The 23,434-nt window shown below is 36.4% G+C and overlaps 1 protein-coding gene across 4 annotated transcripts in view; it reads left to right on the top strand.

Moving 5' to 3' along the window:
• The window catches only part of PPP2R3B (protein phosphatase 2 regulatory subunit B''beta), a 53,367-nt gene that overhangs the window by 27,495 nt on the left and 2,438 nt on the right, over positions 1-23,434 (top strand). For all 4 annotated transcript variants that reach the window (XM_063340422.1, XM_063340413.1, XM_063340440.1 and 1 more), the window contains exons 3-13: positions 3,605-3,790; positions 5,552-5,655; positions 6,218-6,320; positions 7,057-7,131; positions 10,626-10,712; positions 11,138-11,294; positions 13,242-13,290; positions 14,600-14,689; positions 15,379-15,554; positions 18,930-19,048; positions 19,133-19,239. In XM_063340422.1, the coding sequence (XP_063196492.1) occupies positions 3,605-3,790; positions 5,552-5,655; positions 6,218-6,320; positions 7,057-7,131; positions 10,626-10,712; positions 11,138-11,294; positions 13,242-13,290; positions 14,600-14,689; positions 15,379-15,554; positions 18,930-19,048; positions 19,133-19,239 (1,253 nt within the window). The remainder of the gene's footprint in view (positions 1-3,604; positions 3,791-5,551; positions 5,656-6,217; positions 6,321-7,056; positions 7,132-10,625; positions 10,713-11,137; positions 11,295-13,241; positions 13,291-14,599; positions 14,690-15,378; positions 15,555-18,929; positions 19,049-19,132; positions 19,240-23,434) is intronic.

Below are 23,434 nucleotides of genomic sequence, written 5' to 3'. Positions count from 1 at the left end.
ACGCTGCAGCACACATCTGCTTGTATGAGTTATTTACAAGCTTATACAGCTGTTATCCTTACCTCCAAGCATGTTATTTTTTGTGCTATTTCTTGGCAAGTTCCAGTGAAAATCTTCACTTACCAAACCAGTCTCTCTTGTCAGTTTAGCTTACTGGTACCACTATTAAAGGTTTTAACTTAAAGCCATTAGAAAATGTAGGTCACTTTCTAAATGTTAAATTAACCACTGAAATGAAATAGTTGTGTGTGTAAAAAGAATAATGGACTATTGCTGCAGATTTTTCAATTCAAAGATTCGTTGTTAGCAGACCTCTAGCAGGTAATGAAGAAATTCCCTGGTTAAAGTTATAGTTAATATAGAACATCTTAATCTCACACAATTAGTGCAACTTAATTGCCCTCAAATAACAGAATGACTCTTTTCATCAGCTATACAATTTGTGCATCTACAGAAGTAACTAGCTGAAATAAGAGCAGTGGAGCTTTCTGAGCCCTTTTAGTATTGGGCGTTCCTTCATTAGAGCGCATACAGCAGAGCAGCTTCAGTTGTACAAGGATCGTTTTGGTTGTCAGATGGGATTCAGGCTGAGAGAAGAGGAGAATCCCTGGCCTTTCTTGGGAAGGAGAGGAGAGAGAGGAGGTGTAATACTAACTTTATAGCGCCTTAGTTGGAGCTGAGAGTTTTGGATGACCTGTTTCTTTCTTGGTACAGGCTCTTATCCCTCTGTTGACTGACATTAACAGTACAATTCGGTTGTCCAATTGCAAGTTGCTAATGGCATTTAAGAAGCATTAGTGGGCTCAGAACATTGTGTGGCAGATGCAGAGCGCTCTGAGCTGTCTGCTGGATACCACGTGGAATATTCAAGGGCATTTTGGGTTGTGCCCTAGATGATATTCTCACTAGATGCCTATATGTAGGCACCAAATAAATCTATCAGAAATGACTGTGAAGTGATCATATATTTTCTAATGCAAATGAAGCATTTTCATAGTTTCTTCTTTGACCGACTTTGAGAAACCAGCATGTAGAAATAGGCAACACCTTTCAATATAGGGGGAGTTATTTTGTCTTGTGGTGAGAGGCTTGTATTCTGTACTTGGGTTTAGAGTCAAGCAAATATACTATTTTACAGATTAAATTTCATATATTTTTTTATATTAAGCATGCTGAATTCAAAGTCATGCTTATGAAACATAACACTTTTATCTTAAAAAAATCAATTTTAACTTTTACCATATGTCTATCTTCAGTTACAAATCTGTTGCTTAACTTCTACCTCATAGTCATGGTCCGAAACATGTTTACAACAGATAAAAGGATGAAAAATAAATAAATAAAACCCTTTGTTGTATAACTGTCTCAAATAACACCCAAGGAAGTTAGACGTGCTAGGATGGATCTTACTACAAATCCTGAACTGAGATCTCCATGTGCATTTAAGAATAGCTTTTAACCTGGGCTAATGGAAATCATTTATTGTGTACTCTGAGGTATTTGAAGTAAATTAATAGTTTCTGAGAAAATATAAAGTTTCTGTTGAACAAATAAGTCTGAAAAACTTTTTTCTTCTCTTGGGACCTTTTCCAATGTAGTCTTCCCCGACCCCTACCTTTCCTTTTAAAAGAAGCTTTTCTTTAATCTGAGGCTTTAAATTTTCCGAGTTGTGGATTTTAAAAATGCCTTGTCTCTCTGTACTAGGTTTTCTTGAAACACTGATTTACCTCACATTGCCTGAAATGTTCAGGGGATGTTAGTAGTCCATAATGGACACTTACCCTTTTCTCAGGTGAGGTACACCTCATCCGGCATCTCTGAAGAACTGGAAAACCTGAGCTTCGGTGGCATTTTGAGTGGCTATCCAGGCAGATCTTGTAAATGGGGAAAAGAGGAAATAAAATAAACTTACTGTTTGAACGAATGTAAGAGTTTGATTCTGTTAAGATGGTTTGATTGCCCGTGCTCAAAAGCATGCCAGCTATCTCACTGTGGTACCAAGCCCATGGAACAGGTCTTTCATTGGGTTTTGCATAGGGTAATGTTAGGGCTCTACTAAAGCCCAGATGCTGGCTTTCTAAAATGAAACAAGGTGTTAATCCAGTTGTATCCACTATTTGTAGTGCTGGTAGTAAGGTTACTTAGTAAAATGTTGCTATCCTTATTCTTCCCAAAAGTTTGGAAGTCTGTGGTTGGAAGGAATTTTTGATGCCCTGTGGCACTTTTGTTCGAAGCTGATACCTCATTAACTGGACTACTAAACTAACAATGGGTATCAAAACTTGTAATTTACAGGATTCTTAGAAAATGACAGACATTGACTCTAGGTATTACAGATTCAAGGTAACTTTTTCCTCTATGAAATAAAACTTGTAGCTCGAGCAGTTCTGCAGCTGTGAAGAGGAATGCTGGCTCAAATGCAGAGGAGGGGAAAGAAAGGTTAATTCAGGCTTTTTTTAGCATGTGTAGCATTCCAGTGAAGGCTTCTAGGTTGGAACCCTCCAAATTAAAATCTGCTCTCCATAAGCACTTAGTTCTTTCAGTGATGTAAGGAAGGATTTTGATTGTGGTAGGAAAGAAGCAGGGTACCTTTACAGGCATTTTGACAAAGGTGATAAGGAGTAAAGCAAGGGTTGGGGCTTTGGGAAGTTTTGGTTGCCCCCCCTAATTCTGTTTGGAAATGAGAGATGGAATTAAGGATATTTAACGTGCTTAACACTAGGATGAGCCACCTTATAGCATTAACCATTGTTTTTACATTTGAACAGTGGCCTTGGGATGAAAGACTTCATGTTTAATTGCTATCTTTGAATTGCCACATAACTATTGTTACTTTGCTTGTTGTCTTTGTTTCTCTGCCTTATTGGACTTTGATTTGGAAACTAAGTACAAGGTAAATGGTTCTTTACTGAAGCTAAATGCATTTAAACAAATAATTTCTCTTGTTACTGGTCACTTTTTTTTAATAGTACAGTATATCACAAATTCTTGAGAAACAGATTTCTAAGCTCTTATGCCATAATTGTGTATAGTTTACCAAGAAAGTCCCTCTGCAGGAATCCTTTACTACCTTTATAAAAGTCAAGCATTTTTTAGGATAAAAAAAAAAAAACAACAACCCAAACAATCTTCACTGTAACTAAGTTAAACAGTTTGGTGGTTTGTAACAAAATTGTCATGCTTATTTCAAAAGTTTGAAGCTGTAAAACTAGAAATATGTCAAAAAGCAAATTATTTCATGACCTGTCTGTTAAGCTAGAAATTGAAGGGTTTTTTTTCTGAGACTGATCTTATAACCTGCATTATTTCAGATGTCTCCAAGAAGCTGTCTAGTGTATTAATCTTGAAACTTGAGATGTTGAAGACTGCAGTTGTTTTTATTAAATTTTTAACATCCTAGAAATCTTTCTAAATGACAGGTTTTGGAAATACTCATGAATTTTTCCAGTGTGCTCTTTCTTAAATAGCTTATTCAGCCTATCATCAAAAATCTTTTTGAAGGTGTGTTGTAACATATAATACCAAGAGATTCAAGTCATCTGAGGATGACTATTGTATGTGATTTCATTGTACCCGACAGTCAAATGTGTATTTATCTATTTAGGTTCAGACAAAGAAGGAAGAAACTTTGCCACCATCACTTAGTCAAAACATTCCAACTTTCTATTTTCCTCGAGGATGTCCTAAGGAAAAAGTGAATATAGATGCTGTGATTGCCAAAATTGAGAGAACTTTCTCTGAGTTTCCAAATGAGAGGGCAACGTTAGAAGACATGGGGAAGGTTGCAAAGGTGAGAACTTGCTGGCTGTCAGCTCTTAGTACTGTACACCTATGGAAAGGAAAAATGAGTTGTGTGCTTTGTTTTCTTGCATTATGTGTTTTCATCTCCTACAAGGTAGTACCAGTAAGGCGTCATATTCAACATTGTTGATAGCACGGTTAGGTGTAGAAATCTTTGCATTAACTTTGTCTCAAATAGCCCTACATTTTGCTTACAAAAAGAAACAAACATTAAAACATGAACAATTTTTTTTTTAGTTGTATAAACAATGAAATACCAAAGGGGACATGGTATGTTGTTCTGCATTCTGTATTGACCAACAGACTTAAGGCAAAAGCACTGTTAATATGCATTTTGTTTTCAGGCATCCACGCTGTTTTTTCTCATTCAGTTCTGTCACGAACCTCCATTGTAAAGGCATTGAAAGACAGAACAGCTTGGTAACTTGAGATTATAGCCCTCTGGTTATTACCGAAGAGCTAATTTAGAGTTATGGCAGAGTGAAAATTAGAAAGCAGTAAATATTTTTTAACTTCTGTGCAACAGACAATAGGCTAATTAAATGAAACTTAAATTTCCATTTTGTTATGTTGAATCAATGCTTGAAATATCACTGCAAGTCATGGTCTTGGTAATAAGTCTCAGGTTCTCATCCCTGTTCCTGTCTTTTTATATTTAAAGTCCAAGGTCTAGAAAACAGAAACAAAGACTTCTCACAAGAGCAGGGCTGAGTGTTCAGCAACTGCTTGTTTGCCACACCAGAAGTGTTTAACTGCTAAGCTGAATGATAGGATTCTCACCTTCCACTGGTCACTTCCACAAAGAAGTGAGGAGAGGTGGAAGAGACCCTTATCTCTCAGCAAGAAAAGTGGAAGGGTCCAGTCACCTACAACTCAGTGATGAAAGGCACCTTCCTGAAGCATAGGGAAAAGTCTCTCAGGCTGAGGACAGTATTCATCAAGCTCACTCTTTCTTATTTTTTTTAAAGTACTGGTTAAACTATTGCGTGAGAAATAACTGTCCTCTTACTCCAGTGACCTTATGCGTCTTGCAGTATTCGCAGTCTTATTTGAGATCCCCACGAGATTCTCAGAGATGCCAGCATGAGTGACTACTCCAAGTTGTAATCAGTTTTCGGCGAAAGCTGTTATGTGCTCATATGTACTTAGCTGTTATGGCTGAGGAAGCTTGGAGCAGACACCGAAGCAGCACTGTAGGTATACGGAAGCATTGAAGTTGTGAAGGTGTAACTTGGGTATCCTGAAGTGAGATACTGCTGCTTAGGGCAGGCTGACCTACTACTTAAAATTGGATAGATGTGTATGCATATGCAAGATGCAGGCGAGTTGAGCCATCCTCTGGGACAGACAAATGTAAACTTGTTACACAGCTTCTGAACTGGAACTGCTTGTACTGTTTTGAGCTCAGCTTAAAGATATCCAGCCCTTGAGCAGAGCTTATTAGTATGGACTCTTCAGCTGCTTGGAGTCTGGACAGAGCGGGCATGTGACTGCATTCATCTATTAGGAATGCTGCAAGTTGCCCTGTGTTTTGCTTTCCACTTTTGGATTTCAGCCTAAAGCAGTTGCTTGAAATTAATTATTTTGGAAGGTGCAGTTGGTTTCAGAAACAATTTTTGAAAAAAGAAATCAGTCCTTAATGTTTTCTTCTTAACACTTGTAAAACTTAATTTTTGAAAGACTTCTAAATGAAGGAGTGACCCTCAGATAAGCAATCAATGAACTAACTCGATGTATACTTAAATTCTAGGCTTGTGAATGCCCTCTTTACTGGAAAGGTCCTTTGTTTTATTGTGCTGGAGGTGAACGAACAGGATATGTGTCAGTTCATAAATTTGTTGCAATGTGGCGGAAGTAAGTAGATTACTTTCTTTTAGAAGTACTGCATTTTTTTAATTGAAATGTGATATTTTAAGCTCTGAATGAGTTCCAATTTATAAAGGGGAATAAAACACTTTCCCACAATCAACCATCAACAGCAAATTTGTACCTGGGAAAATGTAAGTAAATCATCCCTTTAACCCAAACAAACAAACCTTTATTTACCATGTTCATAGATTTTTAAAGTGTTTGGTGAATGACTGGCTGTTTATGGGGAAAAGTGAAAACCATGGCCTTAACTTGTAGATGTCAATTCTGGACAAAACACTTTTTCTTCTTTCTAGTTCTCCTTCAGTTCTAACTGAAAAATGTCCTTTCATGTAATCAATAACACAGAGTATCCACCTCCTTTACCTAAATGTATGAGACAGTACTGCTTTGATAAGTTCACTTAGAGTGTACTTTAACATTTGTAATTAGCTTTTGAATTAAATGTTGTAGGTGCAGTTCTATAGGCCTTGCTCTAGGATGCCCATACAAGGTATCATGAGCAATCTTCTCTGTAGAATATTAAATGGAAATATTTACATTTCAGAATACTTCAGACCTGCTATGATGATGCTGCAAAGTTTGTTCATCTTCTAATGAACCCTGGATGTAACTACTTGGTGCAAGAAGACTTCATTCCTTTTTTACAAGTAAATTGCAACTGAAACTAGTTCTGGAAACACAACAAAATGATGGGCTGGCAAAGCCCTGATTTATTTTGGTTTTTGAGCTAAACATGCTTTTTCATGGTCTTCATTAAAGTTTATTGATAATATCTAGTGTAATTCACTTCCTATGGTCCACTGAGACGATAGTGAGTGACTTATATAAAATGATTAACTGTAAAATAAGGTGAGGTATTTTTAAGAGCTACAGTAAGATGCATGGAGTTAAAATTGCTTGCAGGAATAGCACATGTATCAGAATCCTTATGGTTTAGAAAAGCAGTTGAAGTTATTTAAGTCAAGGAGGCCCTTTGGTGAGCAAAGGAAAAAGTGGTATATGAATTCAAGACCTAATACAGCTTCTCTCAAAGGGTGGCAACCAACACCTTTACTAATAGATGAATAAAACCTAAACTGGCTTTTACTGAATCATAGTCAGACACAGAAATTCAAGCGGCAACAGTCAGCAGTGTTCAAAATCTTCATCCCATCTGAAATACAAGAAAGCTTTTGTTTCTCTGGCTTCTTTAAAAGATAATTAAAAAAAAAGTCAGTAGTGTTATTTACATGAAGCATGTTCTAAATGAAGTTTTCATTAACGATTGTGGTACTTAATTTGAACTGTTTTGGTTCAGGAAGCAGATGTGCTATTCTGTGCTAATTATTTTATGTAGTCATTAATAAATACTGTTTGGAATATTGTTATTTCTCTTTTTTGTAGGATGTGGTGAATAGTCATCCTGGCCTATCATTTTTAAAAGAAGCATCTGAATTTCATTCTCGGTACATTACCACAGTGAGTGATTTTTTTTTTTTTTGGAAAAGCTATTTTTTATTAACCAAGTAGGAAAATCAAAATGACTAAGATTAGTCAATATGTATAAGCATGTTTGTCCCTTGAGAAAAGTTGAGTATGCTGTCAGTTGTCATTTCTACTTAACTAGAAATCTGATGAAGAAAGACTCAATTTCTTAAGCATCGTATAGTTTTTCTTAACATTTATAAGAAATTGGTGAACTTAATACTAATAAGAGAAACACTGAATTGTAATAATGCAGGATAACGTAATGAACATTAAACAAAGAGCAGACTATTATCTTAAACACTTGATTGTGGCTATAGATTGTACTTCTTAGAATCTTGACCTTACGCTTGTTTTAATTAAATGAAGTTTTGAATGAAAAGTTTGTGTTAACATGATTATGTTCAGCATTAAGTAAAATAATGGTAATTGTGAAGCTGTGTGCTGCGTTCCTCTCTGGGGATTTTTCTTTCTGAGCAGGTTTTATACATGAAAAGTTCCATTTCTCTCTTCCTGGAGTTAGGTGACTGAAGTATTCTTTCTATACCCAAGGGAAAAATCAGTGACACTAGATTTGCTCAACTATAGACTAGACAGCTGGTTCCACTGAAGTCTCTAAAATTCTTCAAAATGACATTCAGTTCGCTTTCTTTGTGCATGTGAAAAATAACTTAATGAATATTCTCCAACAAAAAACATGCAGAGTTGATCGTCTTTTATCCAGCTTATAGTTTGACCCAGACCAAAACTGTGGAAGCTTTTTTGAAGCGTTTGGGTTTGGTTCCTCATATCCTTCTTACAGAGACTGCCGGCCCATCGAGTATGTCCGGCTGCGTTAGGTTTTGCTCCTTGTTATAATGATTACATGAGCTCCTAGAACTTTCTTGTCAGATGCGTGTGAAGGAAATGTTCTGCCTGTGAGTAGTTTTATTTCTTAATGGAATCTGGGTTATATCAAAGCCTGCTCTGCTTAAAATTATGAAAGCTCGCCGCCTGTCCTAAAGGACCATAGGAGGGGAAAAGTTCTTGCCATTTCCAGTTACTTTTCTTTGGAGGAGCAGCTTATTTGAGTAGGCCTGAGTCTAGCAATATTGAATAAATTAGTGCTGGCAGTACTTTACTAACAAAATTTAATGTGGTCTTCAACAGAAATCCGTATTTAATCAAAAATCCCAAAAGTAAACTGGTATTGTTAGGAATATAGCAAGAATATTTGGAATACTACTCTGCAGATCCAGAAATGGCAGGACTATCTGCCCTTTCTTGTCCTATTTTAAGATGGAGTTACTCTTGCTCAATACAGTCTTCTAAAATTCTGTCCTGCAAGTTATTAGTAATAATTATAAATGATTTCTCTCGAAGATGAAGTAAGGCATTTCATACCTCTGTTTATAGTAGCTTTACCCTTGCTACATGAAACTACTTAATTGAAAGGATTTTGTAAGCATTGCAGTTGAAGATTTAATGTCTGTTCATGTTAATTTCCAGTTATGAGTTAAATGATACATTTTTCTGCTGTATTTGTATATACATACATGTATATACAATGTAAATGCATGAATATGCATGCATATATTACACACATCTCTTTAGTGGAGCAGGTATCTTGTAAGTGTTGTTCAACCATGGAAGAATCGCAATCAGTTCTCTCTTCTAGGCTATGCTATAGGTTGGTTGGTCAGTCTAAGTGTTAAGGTTAGGAACATGAGTTCAAGATAAAGCTGAAATATATTAAAAATGATTGCCCAGACAAGGGAGATACTACATTTAGTCTGAAAGTATGTTATGTATATATCTGAACTATGAATTCTTGAAACTGTAATCTCTGTATTGCACCATTTCCTCTCCCTTCTGACAAAACCAGCGTGCAGCACAGTAAAGGAAGCAATTCTCTGACAATTTGCTTATATTCTGCTTCAATTCGCTTTAGAAAACAGGGTTTTTCTAAGTCTGTTCCCAGTTGTCTTTAGCAAACATTCAATTTTGTTTTTATTTTTAGACCAGTTAAATGTATAACAGATGAGATAATGACATGCAGATGGATTAAGTTGCAAAGCGAAGACAAAACCTTTTTAGAAAAAATTGCTTTGTAGTATAAGCCAAAAATGGGCCTTTCCTAAACTCACAATTAGAACTGAGCTAATTAAGTTTCAGAAGTAGGCTAGTCTATTCTCCTTTCTGGATTTATTGAACCAGCTGTTCTTGTTCAAAGTAAGAGCTGCAGAGCTTGCTGCATGATACAGTTTAAGCTTTACTTTAAAACTTTATGAATAAATTACTCTACCATTTGTAATTTAGAAATGATTGGTTTGTTTAAACTATTGCTTTACTGCAATTAAGGTCTGAAGTGATAAAAACTTAAATAATGAAGTCTTTAGTTTGGAAGAGGTTTTACTTGGGGGAAAAGGATTTCTAAAGAGTTGGTTCTTTTAGCTCGAAACTACTGTGTTGCAAACAAAATGCTACACATGCAATATTAGGTCTTGCTAATTAGCAGGTATAATTTATCTCCAGTTAAGCAGTTATAGTGTGTAATATGTTTAGATGTTTTTTGTCTGCTTTTGTTAGCAGTGAATAACTGACTTGAAAAGTATATGTGGTTGATTTAAGTCAAAGTAATTGAGGTGAATACTGAATTCAGTTTAAAAAAAAATTCAGAAACAAAACCCATATTTTAAAGTCTTCTGTTTGTAAACTAAAACTAAGCAAATGGTGCTGAACGGATGAGTTTACCAAAATAATAGACCTGTAAAACTGATTTAAACAAAAGTCTTGGATACTCAACTGAATGGATTTCTTTCTGGTTCTGATATCACTCATGGCACAAGAGCTAGCCTTCTTTCTTGCATAGATTTTTATTTTTTTTGTTCTTCAATTAGAAAACATTTATGTACTTCTTTAAATACTGTTAACCAGGTTTTTTTCAAGTAACTTTAAATAGAATAAAATTAAATGGGGGGGAAAAAACGTATTCTCTCTGCACCTGCAGGAAGTATTTTTTTGTCAGATGTTGAGTTGTTGTATTCGCAGACTCTAGAAGTAGCAACAGTCCCAATTCTAGTTCTGTAACTTCATTTATGAAGTAAAATATTCTTACAGTAAATATACATCTTTAGATCTGAAATAATGAGATATATTAATAGGTTTGTTAGATGATATCATGTAGATCTGGAAGACTGGGAGGTAGTGAAATTGCCAACAGACGTATTCTGGATAGCATATAAGTATTTCGCAACTTTAGTGTGTGAGATACGGGTACTGCAGCATTGAAATAAGATTTGTCAAGATGAGTTTAGATATAGAATTAGAAATAGTTTGGTAATATGATATAAGAGAAGCATCAACCTGCTAAGTAACGAGAAGAACAGAAATAGCAGAAAGATGGAGTTCTGCAGTGCACCTGAGCTAAGACTTACCTTTGACAAATGTTTGGGAGGGTATTTAGTTAGCGTACCTAAGATCACCTTTCCCTTTTCTTTTTCTTGCAGGTTATACAGAGAATATTTTATACAGTAAATAGGTCCTGGTCTGGGAAAATAACTTGTAATGAGCTCAGGAAAAGCAACTTTTTGCAGGTACATAATGTCTAAAATTTTGCAAGACAGATGTTTCTACAAGTTTAAAAACTGCATTAAATAAACGTTTAAGGGAGTAACATAAGTGCCATTTCTTTCTTTTCCAAAAACTGGTGAAGGCTCAATTGCATTACTTCTCATACACCAGAATATGCTTAAATGTCACTGTTTAGATAAAATTAGCTGTATAAATGCATATGTCATTAGCAGAAGTCTGGCTGATCTCCTCATTCTTCTATGGACACATTAATTTTCTACCTTGTGTTCAGTCTTTGCTGTCATGCTGCATGGTGTGCACTGTCTCTGAAGATAGAAGTTGTCCCACTGGAATAGTACTAGATATTAACTTGGTTATGAGAACTCAGATCATTCAACAAATGTCTTACAAATTCTTTAATGTGTTCTATTTATCCTTCTGATAATAGAATGTGGCATTATTGGAAGAGGAAGCTGATATTAACCAGCTGACAGAGTACTTCTCATATGAACATTTTTATGTTATCTATTGCAAATTTTGGGAGCTGGATACAGACCATGACCTCTATATTGATCGGAAGGATTTAGCTCGACATAATGATCATGGTATGACAAATAAAGCACCTTTGTTTACATCTATTAAATGACCTGTAAACTTTCAATTGAGGAAGTGGTTAACCGCCAAGGCCAGGCTTCATGAGTCTGTTGGTATAGCTGATCCTGCTGACTAGTGAAAAAAGCAGGACAAGTCATCTGTGATGTTGCTTTGTGTCTGGCAATACCAAATTTGAGGAAAATTCTGAATTTGAATTCTGATCTTGGCAAAGTAGTAGAGGAGGAAATAAATCTGTAAGTGTGTAGGCTTGATCTAAAAAAAAATCATTTAAGTCTTGGTATATTATAAATGGCTCCATTTGGCAGTTTTGGGTTGTTATCCTGGAAACAATCCATTTTACTTATATCATTCAACTAGCATGCCTCTTACGGCAAGGTATGGAAAGAGTAGAAAAAAGCAAACATACGTTCAGGTACTTAGCTTATTTTAAATTTTGCTAACTTGGCTGCAGTACATCTCGTTTTAATACTATTTAAGAGCTTTGCGTTTTCTGCATTCACAATATACCATGACTGTGATTCTGTAGTCTTGCACAATTGTACCTATTTTAAATATTCTTGTAGCTTGTATAGAACTGTTGGATTATTTTTTTTTTTGGATGCTTTGTATCCATTGTCATCTTAAAAGTATTCCCTTCAGGACTGGAAAGCTTACTTAAGCAGAAAGTGATTATGGAATATTGTCCCACATTAAGAGGAATAAACAAATTCTGATTGCTTCTGAAAACTCACCCAGTGAAGTCTAACTACAGTTTAGGACACTGGACGGAAAGCTGCTTTCATTTGAGAGGTTGCTCTACTAAGTTAGTACGCTACAGAAAGGAAGCAGAACTGATGCCATGCCACTTGCAATATGGTCTTGCATCCTTTAAACCATGGAATATTGCATAAAGCTTAACAGCTGCTGCTTAATGAGAACTAGAATAAAGAAGAGCATAAAATGAACATCATAACCCAACTTTGGTCTTAAACTTCTATTTTTTTGCATATCAAAACGAGATCAGCTCATTTCATAAATACCTTCCTTTCATACTGTCACTGGTGTAAAATTAGGCTAGATCGAACACTTAATGTAGTAACAAAAATATTAAAGTATGTAGCTGTTGTTGAGAAGGCTGAACAGCTTCAGTGTTTCAAAAGTAGATAAAAAGCAGCAGCACATATGTCTGAAACAAATTGACTATCCGGCAGTTCTGGGGATAAATATTAAGCAGGGACCAGCGTCTCTACTAGAATAATATGGTGATAGCATTGCCATAAGTACATAACAGATGAACTGTTCTAATGGTTAACCGCCTGCTTTAATTGTCAGTATTTCTACAATGCTGAAAAAATATTTCAGAGCTGGAATAATGAGAAGTAATTCTTCTGTGAGAGCAGTGTCATGTGCTGCTTTGGGTACCGTCCACAAATTCTTCAGGATAAACTGAATATCCTTTCCAGAGCTAGTGCTCAGTTAAGACATGTCTCTGAAATCCTTGAAATGGTTTTAAAATTAGAAGCATGGATCAGAACCATGTCAGAAATAGAACCATGTCAGAATTGGTTAGGTATGCTCATTATGTATTAACGTGCCAATTTTATTTTGGCTCTTTGCCAAAACCAAGGTCATATAAACTGTAATGGCACTTGAAAACATGATTTAATTGTCAAAGAACTGGTAAATGCTATTTTACTTCATCAGACAATTTAATTACTTTTATTATGCTACTATTTCTGCATCAAGCCTGAATTCAAAGCTGGTTGGTTCTAGCTCTGTTTTGGAGACTTTGTGTTAAGTGATCTTCTCCAAGAGAACTCAAAAGGATTAATGAGCGCTACACTTGATCTTTCTCACAGATGCGTATACATAAGAGGTTTCCAATAAACTTCAACTAGACAATACAAAGCAAAAATAACTTCTGTAAAATTGATGCTATTTTAAACCCTTTTTCACAGCAATATCAAACAGGATGATAGAGAGGATCTTCTCAGGAGCAGTAACAAGGTATGTATTTCGTATGCTGAACTAAATCAAATTTAATATTTATATATTTGCTTGTTAAATCAAATGTGACATTCCCATGGAAATGCCTTCCCCTTGAAATGGAACAGTGAATTTCAAGATTTAGCATTGTAGTTTAAACTCTAGTAGAACTGGAGTGCTCTCGGAACCTTTGGCCCAGTCAAAGTTCTTTACTCTTCTTTCTTTATCTGAATGAACACTCACCCACCATAGGATACTGTAAGGTTTAGCAGGGATGGGAATGAGGAAGGAAAGAAATGTTGGCGTTGTTGTTTTTCCATCCCTCAAACCTGTAAAAATATCAAAGGGAATTGGGCATTTCGGTACTGCTTGTAAAATCAATTCTTATTGCATCAACAAATTTACAAAAATGCCTCTAGTGGAGTTAATTCGTATTTTTGACAGTCATTCTTCGTTATTGTGGCTCGGATTGACTTACTCTTGTGTAGTTATGGCATTTAACTCATCTTTGAAATATTTTGCCAGCACAATTTTTGCAGCTGGAAAGTGACTGATAAACAGAAATGCCATTACAAAAGCTTAAAGGAGTGAAATGACATTTGGCAGGCATATGTCTAGAACTTACTCCTTTATCCAGGTTTTTTGGGTGAGACAAAACATACATCATATTTTTCTAGACACATTGAGGATAAAACAGCAAAAAAGGGACTTCAGAAATAAAATGTAATACGTCTAGGAGCTGCCTACCTGATGTTTTACTAGAAAGGTCTTCAGACAATATTTGGATGCTGTGTTCTGTGGTGAAAGAGTAGAAATAGACAACTACGTTCTTGCCACAAATACTTACTTCCTGAATGTTTTTATTTCACTTTTATCTTCATATTTCCATTCCAACACTTGTAACTGGCAGAGTTCTGTACCGCTCTAAGTTCTCATCTCTTTTACCTAAATAAAAATTCTGAAAAATATGTGTGCTTGTATATAATATATATATATCTTTTTTTAGATTGAGATATTTCTTCTGTTAACAATTAAGCAGCAGTATTGCTGCCCAGGAAGGAAAGCTGTAAGTCCTTCTGAACAAAGTGGTCCTTTCCTCTTCCAGCTGCTGCCTTCCTCTTTAAATACACGTTGCAGTAGAAACAGAACAGAGCACACAAGCTCCTTATCCTGAATGATCAGTCTGTGACAAGTCACCTTAGGAACACCACATCTTGTAGGAGATAAATAAATAGTTAATAGCACCGAGGAAAATAATCCTTCATTTTGGTTAGTAAAAGCTAGGTATTTTAAAATAAACTTTCTATCTTTTCCCTCGTTTGCCTTCAAGAGGTAGGAAAGCACAAAAAGATGGAAAAATTAGCTATGCTGACTTTGTCTGGTTTTTGATATCTGAAGAGGACAAGAAGACACCAACTAGGTAAGAACAAATTTGTGTTTTAACAGAAATAAAGACTGACTTTATTGCTTTTCCAGTCTTTAAATAGGGACCACTGATGCCCTGGTGGAACTGTAATGGAAGAAGCTAAATGATAAAAACATGAGTGGAAAACTGGCCGAGTTTACATCATTCTTATTTATCGGTGTCTCCTGTTGTTGCTGCTGTAAAAGTCTATTTTAATGACTTTTAAGAGGCTAATTGGCCTACTTACAGACAGGGTCACAGATAAAGGAAATCGCAGTTGTTTCATGATGCCAGTAATTTGGGGAAACTATACAGCTAGCATTAGCTGTAGGATATCGATAAGAAACCTGTTGCCAGATGTGTTACTGACTTGTTAATACAAAAAAAGAATTTTTGATGCCCAATTCAATTTTTCACTGGCTCCCTAGAGTTTTTGTATAAAGCCACATGCTTTAGTCATCTCCTCCCTCACCCACCCACAACTAGTAAGTGTGTTTTCAAATGCAGTAAGGTATGACATGTCAAATACCAGAAGCTCTTACCACAGTAGACGTTGCTTAATGACTTTCTATGGCATTATGGAATATAGTCTTAAGTCTAGTTTTACACCTGTAAGTAGTGTAGCTTTCAAAACAAGCAATATAAATTCTTAAAATTAAAATGTTTATGTAAACAGTTCTTTGCTATTAATTATTGAATTTCAGCATTGAATACTGGTTTCGTTGCATGGATCTTGATGGAGATGGTGCTTTGTCTATGTATGAACTGGAGTACTTTTATGAAGAACAGTGCCAAAAATTAGATAACATGGCCATAGAACCTTTGCCATTTGAAGACTGTTTATGCCAGATGCTGGATCTTGTGAAGCCACAATATGAAGGTAATAAAATCCTTTTCCATCTCTAACTTCTGTTTCCCTGGATTAGGAGCTAATGCAGCCTTAAGAGCACTCTGTTGGTCATACGAAGAATATGCCTTTAGGTGGTCTTTTCTCTAAAGTCTGTTAGAGCTTATTAATTGAATGGCCTTCCAACAGCAGGCAGGCATTCATTTTCATACTAGAACTTAATATGCTGCTTTAAAATTCCTTGTAGGCTTTTATTTTGGGCTTGTAGCCATGTTTAGTCTTAAATGAAATCTTGTCCCTATCTGATTGCAGTGATGATCTCAAGAAAAGCTCATGACACTTCTGTTCACGCCTCTTACCTGTTCCAGTATGCATTTAAGTGAAGTTTCTTTAGAGGAAACAGTGTTGGTCTCTGTAGATCAGTAATGACTTATTTTAGTCTAGAAGCCTAAGCTGCCCTTAGGAAATGCATGTCAATAGGCTTAGAAATAACTGAATACTAAACTGTTCTTAGTATTTGGCTATTTCTATTTTGTGCATTCATTTGAACCTTCACAGACCTGCATTCTACCCACCTGCATTTGACGTATATGATCGTTAGCTGATGCAACTTCAGTTTACATCTTACACGTGAAAAAAACCTTATGAAGTGAGGACGATGCTCGCTTCATGTTTGCTCTTCTGTGCTGCTCAATACTAAAAATATTTTTGCATGCCTTGGTAAACATATTACTGTGAAGAGTGATATCTTGCATGTTGATGGCCTCTACCTCTGAGCTGTTTCTGATACTTGTCTCACAAGTTGATAAATCTGTTGTAGCCATGATGGATTAGTCTTCAGGGATTTGTTAAACTCAACACAACTGAGGTCAACCTGTATCTAAACTTAATGTCTCAACACTTAAACACAGTTAGCACTAATAACCCTTATTATGCTTATACTTTTTAATGTGAATTCCAGTGTGTAAAAGGACTTGGCATACAGTCTGGTTGCTATTATTGTACAGACTCTGCATTGCAATAAATTTAGAACTTACCTATTTGCTCTTGAAGTGTTTGATAGGAGTAGCAACCACTGTCGCATATACTAATGTTTGCTATTTTTTATGGTAAAAGAAAATTGTTGACTATCTTATTTAATGCTTTTGTTCAGCAAATGTAATGTGCTAGTGTTTCACATTTAGACACTTCTAGATGAAGCATTGAGTTTTTCCTACTTGAATTTCAAGTATCACTTCAGTTGAGTGATTAAGAGGGTGATTCTGTTTACTGTCTACCCAATTATGGTTAGAGAATCGATTAGTAATGGTCTTGCTTATTGCCCACCTTCTTTCTAGTATTAAGAATATTTAAATTACAAGAAACTTATTTTAAAAAGGCAGTTGTCTTTTGACACATGATTTTTTTCATGCTAAGGGAATTGAAGTAGCTCAAAACTAAACTTAAAGCTTTACATTCTTATTTAAACAAAGTTAAAATGGATTTGCTAGGTGAAAACACATTTCTAAAGGCAGATAAAATTGTAAATGAAAAAGCAGTGTTAAGTTTGTTTTGGCTGGAAGCTCAATCCTAGATATCAGTGGAATGAAGTCTTAGACCAGCATTTGTATAATGCATGGGGTGTTGGGTGCATTTAAGCTCTAAAACACATTTATGTTATGTGATTGCCTACAATAGCCTCCCAGACTTAGGGGTTCCCTTCCAGTCTTGTACATTGTGCTTCTGGAAGGCAGACGCTTTCAGTAATGTTTCTGTTCTGGCACTTCAAATGAAACAAGATTGATGTATCCGTTCTATATAATGAAGGTGACAAAAGGAGGCTGTGAAACACAACCAAGATGAGAGTTGTTTAGGACAACAAAAATGAAAGCCAATTGAAATCATTGATTTATATTTTTTTTTTATAAAAACTGAGTTACATCTAAAAGGTGGATTAAGAAAAAAAATCTTCTGTTTTTCTAATACAAAAACTAGCAGCGTGAAATTACATTTCACTGGATTGATTTGAAACAAAAGGTACTCTCATACAGTTATGGCTAAACTGTGATACCGTTTGCTACGGGATGCTCTGTGTACCAAAAAGGGAATGCCTTAATTTATGAAGACCTGAATTAATTATCTCAATTTAATTATATTTTTTGTTGGTCTTTGAGAGACAATGGTAGACATCTACATGAGTGCTAAGTGTCTAAGCTCCCATTGCAATAAATGGAAACTGGCGAGCAAATCAACCAACCAAATATAGGTGTCTAACTTAAACTGGGAGCTTATGTAACTCTGATTCAAACCAGTTGCTTGGTTGTGGAGAGTTGCTGCCACTTGAGATGGCCCAATACATCAGCCATCTGTGTGGGTCTGACAGATACGACACAGGTGCCATGAGGGATTTGTGTCATTCTGGAGCATCAGCTATAAGCCAGGCAGAAGACATTAAGGCACTTCAGATGGCAACAAACACAAGCGTGGCAACCATGTACAAATGGGATACGGATTTTGCTTCCCTCTGATGCCCTTGAGTTACGCTTTGTTAGAGGCTGGGACAGTGTGCTGAGGAAGTACTGTTCTAAGTCTGGCTTTTATTGGACTTTTCTGTAACACCTGCGTTTAGCCCCCCTTTGACAACAGAAGACTGGCCATATTTAAGGTGAATCGATAAAGGGGAGTTTTAAGGATAGCCGTCTGTCTTTCCTTGTATGTCTGGTATCTTTCAGTCTTTCTGCGGAAGCTTAATGTTCGGCTTTGAAGTAAGGTAACATTTCTGAGCAATCCGACAAATACTTCTAACAGTTAACAGATCCATTGATTTGAGTCTTTAAAGTATCACTTTATAAAAAAAAAAAAACCAAACCAACCACCTCTGAGTATTTAGCTTTCCTCTTAAGCAGTAACTAGTGATCAGGCTAGACAACTGTGGCAAAGTAATCTCTATGAAAAGTTCATTTGTATGAAGCGTAGTCACACACTGTCATCTGTCGTACGTTTTTCTTTTCAAGTCAGGGAGAGAAAGGGCTGCTGCCAGAGCACGTTCTTGCCTGCTACCCAAGCACTTCTTGGGAAGGAACGGCTAGCGCACTGGAGAATTCTGTCTCCTGAGGAAGCTTAGGCAATTAGCTTAAATGATTTTTAATAGTTAAGTGCAGTAGACTGCATCTCACTCCAACATATTGAAGGACAGGAGGATGACAGCTAAAGCAAGTAACAAATCTGAAACATTTAAAAGTCTTGTCCGCTTTGAAGGACACTTCTCTAGGCGTGAATTTCGTCTATTCGCTTCTCTCCTATTGCGTGGAACACCAGTGGCAAATGTTCTTGAGCATAACGATGACTTAACTTTTGAATAACATTCCCCCTCTTTGGGGAAAGGATAACTTCAGCTCTAAATGTCTTATCTTGTAATCTTCTTTACAGGAAAAATTACTCTGCATGATTTAAAGCGATGTAAGTTGACAAATGTGTTTTTTGATACTTTTTTCAACATTGAGAAATACCTTGACCATGAACAGAAGGATCAGTTTTCAATGTTGCGGGTGAGTATGAAGCTTTAAAATTCTTCTTAGTTATGTGTTCAACAATTAATCTGTTGGTGTATAATTTGCAATGTGATTGTTTAGGATGGTGAAGGTGAAAGCCAAGAGATCTCTGACTGGGAGAGGTATGCTGCTGAGGAGTATGATATCTTGGTAGCAGAAGAGGCAGCAAGTGACCAGTGGAATGACGGGTAAGAATGTAGCAGGAGGGTTGGTACAAATCCTTTCTACTAATGTAGAGCCTCACCATCGCTATCATCCGTGATGCTATTTTTATACAACGCTGCTGTTTGTTGTGCTTAACTGTGTGCTCAGTGAGAGAGGAAGAACCTTGCTTGTATCTCAAATTAAATATTCCTTGATAGTTTGTGATCGCATTGGTTTTGTCAAAGAAAAGGTCCTACTTCAAGTTTGGGAAGGAAATAAGATTTGAAAAAGCTTCAACTCTAAACAAAATACATTATTTTTTGTAGCTCATTGTTAAATTGAATGAAGAGCTTCATTAAGAGTTTTGAGGGGAAAAATTCTCACTTCTGAACTCAATTATATCAGCTTAGAAGTATTTTCTCACAGTTCTCTAAGAGTAAATAAGATAATAAATCTTGCTGTTTCAAAATCACTCCTTTACTTTTGCTTTGTAGCTTCCAGAATGTCTTAGAATCCAAAGTCCCAAATTTGTCATTCATTTTTCCTGCTATTTAAAAAGATAAGGAAAACAAGTACAAATTTAACTTGGTTTAGGCCTTAAGTTGATGGACCTGTCTAGAGAAAACGCATTTTCCTGCATTTCCTTTCCATTTCAAAACATCTCTGAATCTTGACAAGTGTTTTGAGGATGACTGCCGCAATATTTAAGAGACTGCTTTAAAACCTCAGAAAGCAAAGTCCTCTTAACACATTGATTTCAAGAAACTTTGTTAAAAGAAAGCTTATGAGGGAAGAAAGAGGGGGGAAGGACAGAATTGTGACCGTTACCCAGCCACTTCAGCATCAAGGGGGATCATACTCTTAACTCTTTGTGGGATCCTCCCCTAGAATTGATTAATATTGTGGAATTAACAAGTCAAAAAATAACTGAAGCTTTATTACTGTGAGTTAGGCAACATTAAACCTTCAGGGTTTTTATCCTGTTTTAATCTCTTAAGGTCATAGGCTAAGTTTGGGGAAGGTATAGAACAAGTATGTACATTTGTGGCTCTTGTTTACGTCACTGATGCTGAGTATAGTAGCTTAAATTCGATGGATTGGGGGAAAGAAGAGCTTCTACCGCCTGGCTGTGAAATGTTATTTATTTATAACTCAGCTGAAAAAAAACCTAGCGGGATTCTTATAAACTGGTGAAGGATTCAGATTATTGGCCCTCTGCTTTAGAATGCCCTTCTAAAATTAACATGTTTAAAACATCAGGAGTCAAAGTCTTTAAAAGTTTCTGGTGGACTTGGGCTCCTTCTGACAGGATCAGACCGGCCCCTACAGCATCTGCCATCGTCTCAGTGCCTGTCAGAGGGGCCCCCTGAATATAACACAGTAAATTAGCGCATCGGGTCCACCTGAGAGCTCGGGCTTGAGACAGAAGTGACTAGCACTTAGGAGCCTTGAGGTACTGTTAAATCCGAACATCTTAAATCTTCACTAGGACCGCTTTCTCAAATGTTTTACACCTTTGTTTTCTTTCTCTTCTGCTGCTCTGTTTGTTTGCTTCTATCCCTGTAGTTGTGTGTCTCCACCTTCCTGTTACAAAATTATGCTGCTGTTGTGACTTTCTAGAATTTGAGTGGTAAGCCCGTTTTGCCCACTTTCAGTTATAAAGTTGTGGAATTTAGATGGGTTTTTGAGTAAACTCATTTCAAACTCACCTAAGAGTTAATAGTTAACTGCAGATTTCCTTGATTCCACTAAGATCGTATTATTCTGTCTTACGGCTCTTAAAGCCTCTTATCGGTTTGCAGTGGAATACCCTGAGAAACTAGTTCTTTTGTCAGTTGTGAGATACCGAGGGTTGAGGTATGCTGTATGGTCTGTAACAGCTAATCCTTTGGCTAGCTTGTCAAGGAAGGATTTCGATGGTCCTCTGGTCTTCTGCGTTGAGATCCCATGCACGTCTGTGTCCTGCAACTCACTAGAGGCAAAATATCCTTTTGACATTAGCAGTGAGGGACCCGCGTGTCGGGAAGTCAGGTTACTCTGTACCGCTGATTAAGGGTTTGAAATTGCTGGGCTCTTGTAGACAAGTGTAATTTTGTTTGAAGATAATGTTTAGGCACCATTTCACTCATGAGTGCAAGCGGGATATAAAGAGTGAGCCTCGAGGTGCGTTTATTCTGATTCAGTTCTGAGCTTGTTGACTACAGCTGTTTCTCCTGAGCCAAGAGCATCTCTGTGATTATTGTTTAATCTAAATTGTTCTGTTTTAATGTATTTGCGTAAATACACTCCTTGAGGAATACCAGTGTTTTATTGTAAGAATAATGTAGCCGAGCATGCTGAGACACAGAGATGTATGATGCTAAAATATCCACTTTTTCATTTCTTTTGAGCCTGGTGCTTGTAAACTCAAGCAGCTCTTTGGTTGTAGGTTGCTTCTGCTATTAGCAGATTTGTCACAGGTCTTGTAGGGAAAAAAAAAACACCTGACAAAGAAAAATACTGTATCCTATGGAAACACAGCCCCCAAAATTATGCATTTTATTTAATTAATTTTCTGTTTCCCTAGTTGGGTTTGACGGATAGGCCGTAGGTTAACTGTTGGCCCTCCACACAGATGAATAAAAGCTTTTATCCAAGTGTTCCTGAAGTTTTGCTGCTTTATTTCCTTGTAGTATAGTTTGTAATGCTCACTGTCTCCATGAACTACCAGTTCATAATTTGTCAAAAGTATTTCAAGTATCATATACCCAACCATATATAAGATGTATTTGGGTTGACTAAATAGAAACAAGCATTACGCTTCATCTTACTGATTTGTGCCTACCCTTACATCAGAAGCTTGTGAAGACTGTTGCATTTCAACTGCTGAATTGAGATTCTTTTTTTTTTTTTAATAAAGAGCAAAGTTAGGATACCTTCCAAATTGTTTATCAAATAAGCAACTGAATCATAAGTTGTGAGCAAATAGATGAAAATCTAAAAAGTATTGTGATCTGTCTCAGGGAGGCATTGTCAAATCTGACTTAAAGTTTGAATTCTTTCTAAAAGGGAAGGTCAGCAAAAGTGCCTTCAAAACTCAATACCAAAGTAGGACTGTCTGAATGTTTTGGGTTTTTTCTACAATTGTCTTGAAAAATGAAGCTACTTTGCTGTTGCTGAAGCAGAGAGAAACACAAGACTACTAAAAGTTTCCTTGCTGCTGATAGGAGAGTTTAATGAACAAAAACGTTAACAAAAATCTATTATGAGCATTTTAAGTTACTGTGTTGTACAAAAACCTTCCTTAAAATCACTTACTCTACTTAAAGGGTTGTAATGCCTGCCCAAACTGAAGGGACTCTGTTTGACAGTCCCATGTGAATTTTTTATTATCGCTATAGTGAATATTTTCCTGACATTCCTGTTTAAAAAGGTTGATCTGAAACTTGGGAGTGGTTTACAGAAACCTAGAAATAGGCTGATTTCTTTACATTTACATGAGCTTTAGAAAGGTGAGGATGGAGGGGGTGAGGGGAAAGGACTCTTTAGAGGAGTTGTAGCTGTAAAAACCTCTGCGCTGGGAATAGCAATAGACTTTCTAATACTGTGAGAGGTAACTCCAATAATTTCAGTGCCCAGAGGTGTAAAACTGGGACAGCGTTTCTAATTTTCTTTAGCTTAAATATCTTGGAAAGGAGTAAAAGTGATATTCCATGAGGACACCAAAGCTTTGCAAGAGACTGGGATTTTTGTTTGGTCCAATAATGTTTGAAGAATAATATTCTAAGATAGATGGAACCTTCAGATAGTGTCTGAGAGATCCTCATACTGCCATTTTAACGACTGGAGAAGCTGCTGTCACCTCCCTGTATCACTATGCAATGAACAAATCCAAAAGGTACATTCAAGATGTTGCAGTTTAAGAAAGAAAGAAAAAAAAAACCACCAAATTCCTTCTCAAAAAGATGGGATTAATGGTGCAGAAGACTATAAATAACAGATTTGTGAGCCAAAACTGTTGTTACGGTAGAATATGCATCTTTTTTCCAAATCCTTGTTTTCAAATGAGTAACTCTTAGGATGGACTTTTGCTTTCTGTTCAAATCGGTGAACTTGGGGGAGAAACCAGAGGTATTCTGTTCACTGCCTAAGCACTGATTCATGCTCACATAATCGAGGCTTTAATACCCCTGGGAAGGACGAAATAACGGGGGGGGGGGGGGGGGGGGGGGGAAGAAAAGAAAATCAGGAACTATTTTT

This window comes from Chroicocephalus ridibundus, chromosome 1 (genome assembly GCF_963924245.1).
Source record: "Chroicocephalus ridibundus chromosome 1, bChrRid1.1, whole genome shotgun sequence".
NCBI lineage: Eukaryota > Metazoa > Chordata > Aves > Charadriiformes > Laridae > Chroicocephalus > Chroicocephalus ridibundus.
The sequence above is the reverse complement of the archived record's forward strand: the minus strand, read 5'-3'. Positions and strand labels throughout refer to the sequence as shown.